This window comes from Alosa alosa, chromosome 6 (assembly GCF_017589495.1).
Source record: "Alosa alosa isolate M-15738 ecotype Scorff River chromosome 6, AALO_Geno_1.1, whole genome shotgun sequence".
Taxonomy (NCBI): domain Eukaryota; kingdom Metazoa; phylum Chordata; class Actinopteri; order Clupeiformes; family Clupeidae; genus Alosa; species Alosa alosa.
The window spans coordinates 28,017,702-28,019,792 of record NC_063194.1 but is presented as its reverse complement, the minus strand read 5'-3'; the positions used below and the strand labels follow the sequence as shown (position 1 = coordinate 28,019,792).

The 2,091-nt window shown below is 51.2% G+C and overlaps 1 protein-coding gene across 1 annotated transcript; it reads left to right on the top strand.

Annotated features, from left to right (window-relative positions):
• Positions 1–674: 674 nt before the first annotated feature.
• hspb9 (heat shock protein, alpha-crystallin-related, 9) lies at positions 675–1,793 on the top strand. The gene has a single exon (XM_048246366.1). The coding sequence runs from the start codon at positions 860–862 to the stop codon at positions 1,682–1,684; it is 825 nt and encodes a 274-aa protein (XP_048102323.1). The 5' UTR covers positions 675–859; the 3' UTR covers positions 1,685–1,793.
• The last annotated feature ends 298 nt before the right edge of the window (positions 1,794–2,091 follow it).

Here is a 2,091-nt window from a genome sequence, read left to right as displayed (position 1 = left end):
ATTAAGTTTTTTTTAGTGTTCATTTATGTAATTTTAATATCATTATGAATGGAGAACACAGTGGTATATTGACACACTGAACAGGGATATTACCTACAGTGACGAGCCAGATTTAGCATGCAGGGGTGACACATTTGACTGTAGACAAAAGCATCTATGGACATCACCAGTATGCCAGGCGGACATAATACACCACATCAACTGTTAGCCGCTAACACAAAATCGTATTTCTTTGTGGGTAAACTTTGGGAAGTGACTTCATAAAGTTTGACCCCGTTCACGAGAGCCCTTTTTTTGTCAGCAGACCCCCAAAATACCACAGCTAAGATGAGAACACATGTGTGGCACACAAATCATAAAATTAGCGGACGGGTGTCCAGCCCAAGCTGAATGACTAAGAGACCCAGAAACCTGACCCTCGGCATCTGCCACGTCCTCGCACACAGACCAGTATAGACACTAAGGACACTAAGGAAATGGATGAGACTGACCACTCATAAACATAAACAGCATACAGACATGTGGCCTAATTTAGCCCGCTGCGCTCTTGCAGGCATGTAGCCGAGTGTCATGAAGCTTCTCCTTTTACAGGGTGACTTCAGCAGCGCAAATGTAGCAACAAGAGGGAGGGACCAGGCTCTCCCAGGAGGTGTATATAAACCTGGGAGCCCCACAGTCCACAAGTACAAATCCAAGAGGCCAGCAAGACTAGAAAGGAGAAGCCGAGAACTTTTTAAGTCTTCCTACTGGAGAAGCACAACGATACTATCAAGCCTGTACTGAAGAATAGCCTCGCAAGAGACCCTGAGTGATTTTTGACATAATTATCAGCGAGGAAAGGAGATCAGAAAAGGCAACGATGGCAATGTCCACATCTGAGAGCATTTTTAAGGATGACCCCTTCTTCAACGAGGCCAGGTTTCTGTTGCCAATGCAGCGCAGCAGCCCACTGTCCAGCAGGCTGATGCCGGACATGACGAGCCTGAGGGAGGACTTCTTCAGCCGGCGCGCCCAGCTGGTGCAGAGTCTGCGGAGCGACATGAGAAGCACCCTCCTGAACGAGCTGTGCGACGGCCTCCCCGCTGGACTCTTCCAGACCTTGGATGCCCTGCGCTCCTCCTCTTCCTCCCCATCCTCCTCTTCGTCCTCGCCCGCCTCTCTTGCTCCCTCCACCTCCTCTCCCTCACCCTCTCCAACCAGGGTGGTCTCCACCGCCGTCCAGCCAATGGCCAAACAGGACTCGCCGCTGGTCATCAACACCCGGGGCTTCTCGCCGGAGGACATCCGAGTGACCGTTTCCGGGCGCCAGCTGGAGGTGATGGCCACCAAGCGGGCGGAGGCCGCGGATTCCTCATCCACGTCGTCCCCGACCGGCCGCTGCTTGGCCTCGGCCGCTAGTGCCCGGCAACAGGGCTTCATCCAGCGGGTGCAGCTGCCTGAGGGCGTCGAGCCATCCGATGTCACTTGCTCCATGGGGGAGGACGGCCTGCTCCGCATCGAGACCCACCAGAGCAGGAAGGAGGTGCTGGAGGAGCCCAAGGAGCCGGAGGAGAAGAGAGAGAAGGTGAAGGACGCGATGGTGGCATCAGTGGAGGAAGCCGCACCAGTCCGCTACAGGACCTCCCTGGACTTTCCCATCACCAGGAGCGCAGGCCCAGAGGTCACTTTCAACAAGTCACTCTAGGCAACGGGACATTGATCTGATGTTGTTGATGCACAATGAATTGATGTTTCTGTTGTAATTTTTGCCTGGACATTTGTATTTTGTAATAAATAATTATTGAAGAATAAAACGTCTGAAGGTCTGAATATCTCACTGAAATCTTCACTGAGACCGCTGAGATGGAGCGGCATGAGCAATTTCAATTTTAGAATAACTTTGACAGACAAATCCCTGAGTGACACACTGAAAAATAATTATTTTTGTTAAATTCAACTACTTAATGTCACAGAAGACTGCATTTGCTAAATGTGACCAACTCTGTGTAACTATTCAGTCAGAACACTATCCCCTCTCGCAGTTCCCCACAGCAGACAGATGATGGCGCTGTCGTCTCATGTGTCGACGTCACATGCCCCTCTCCCTTCTGA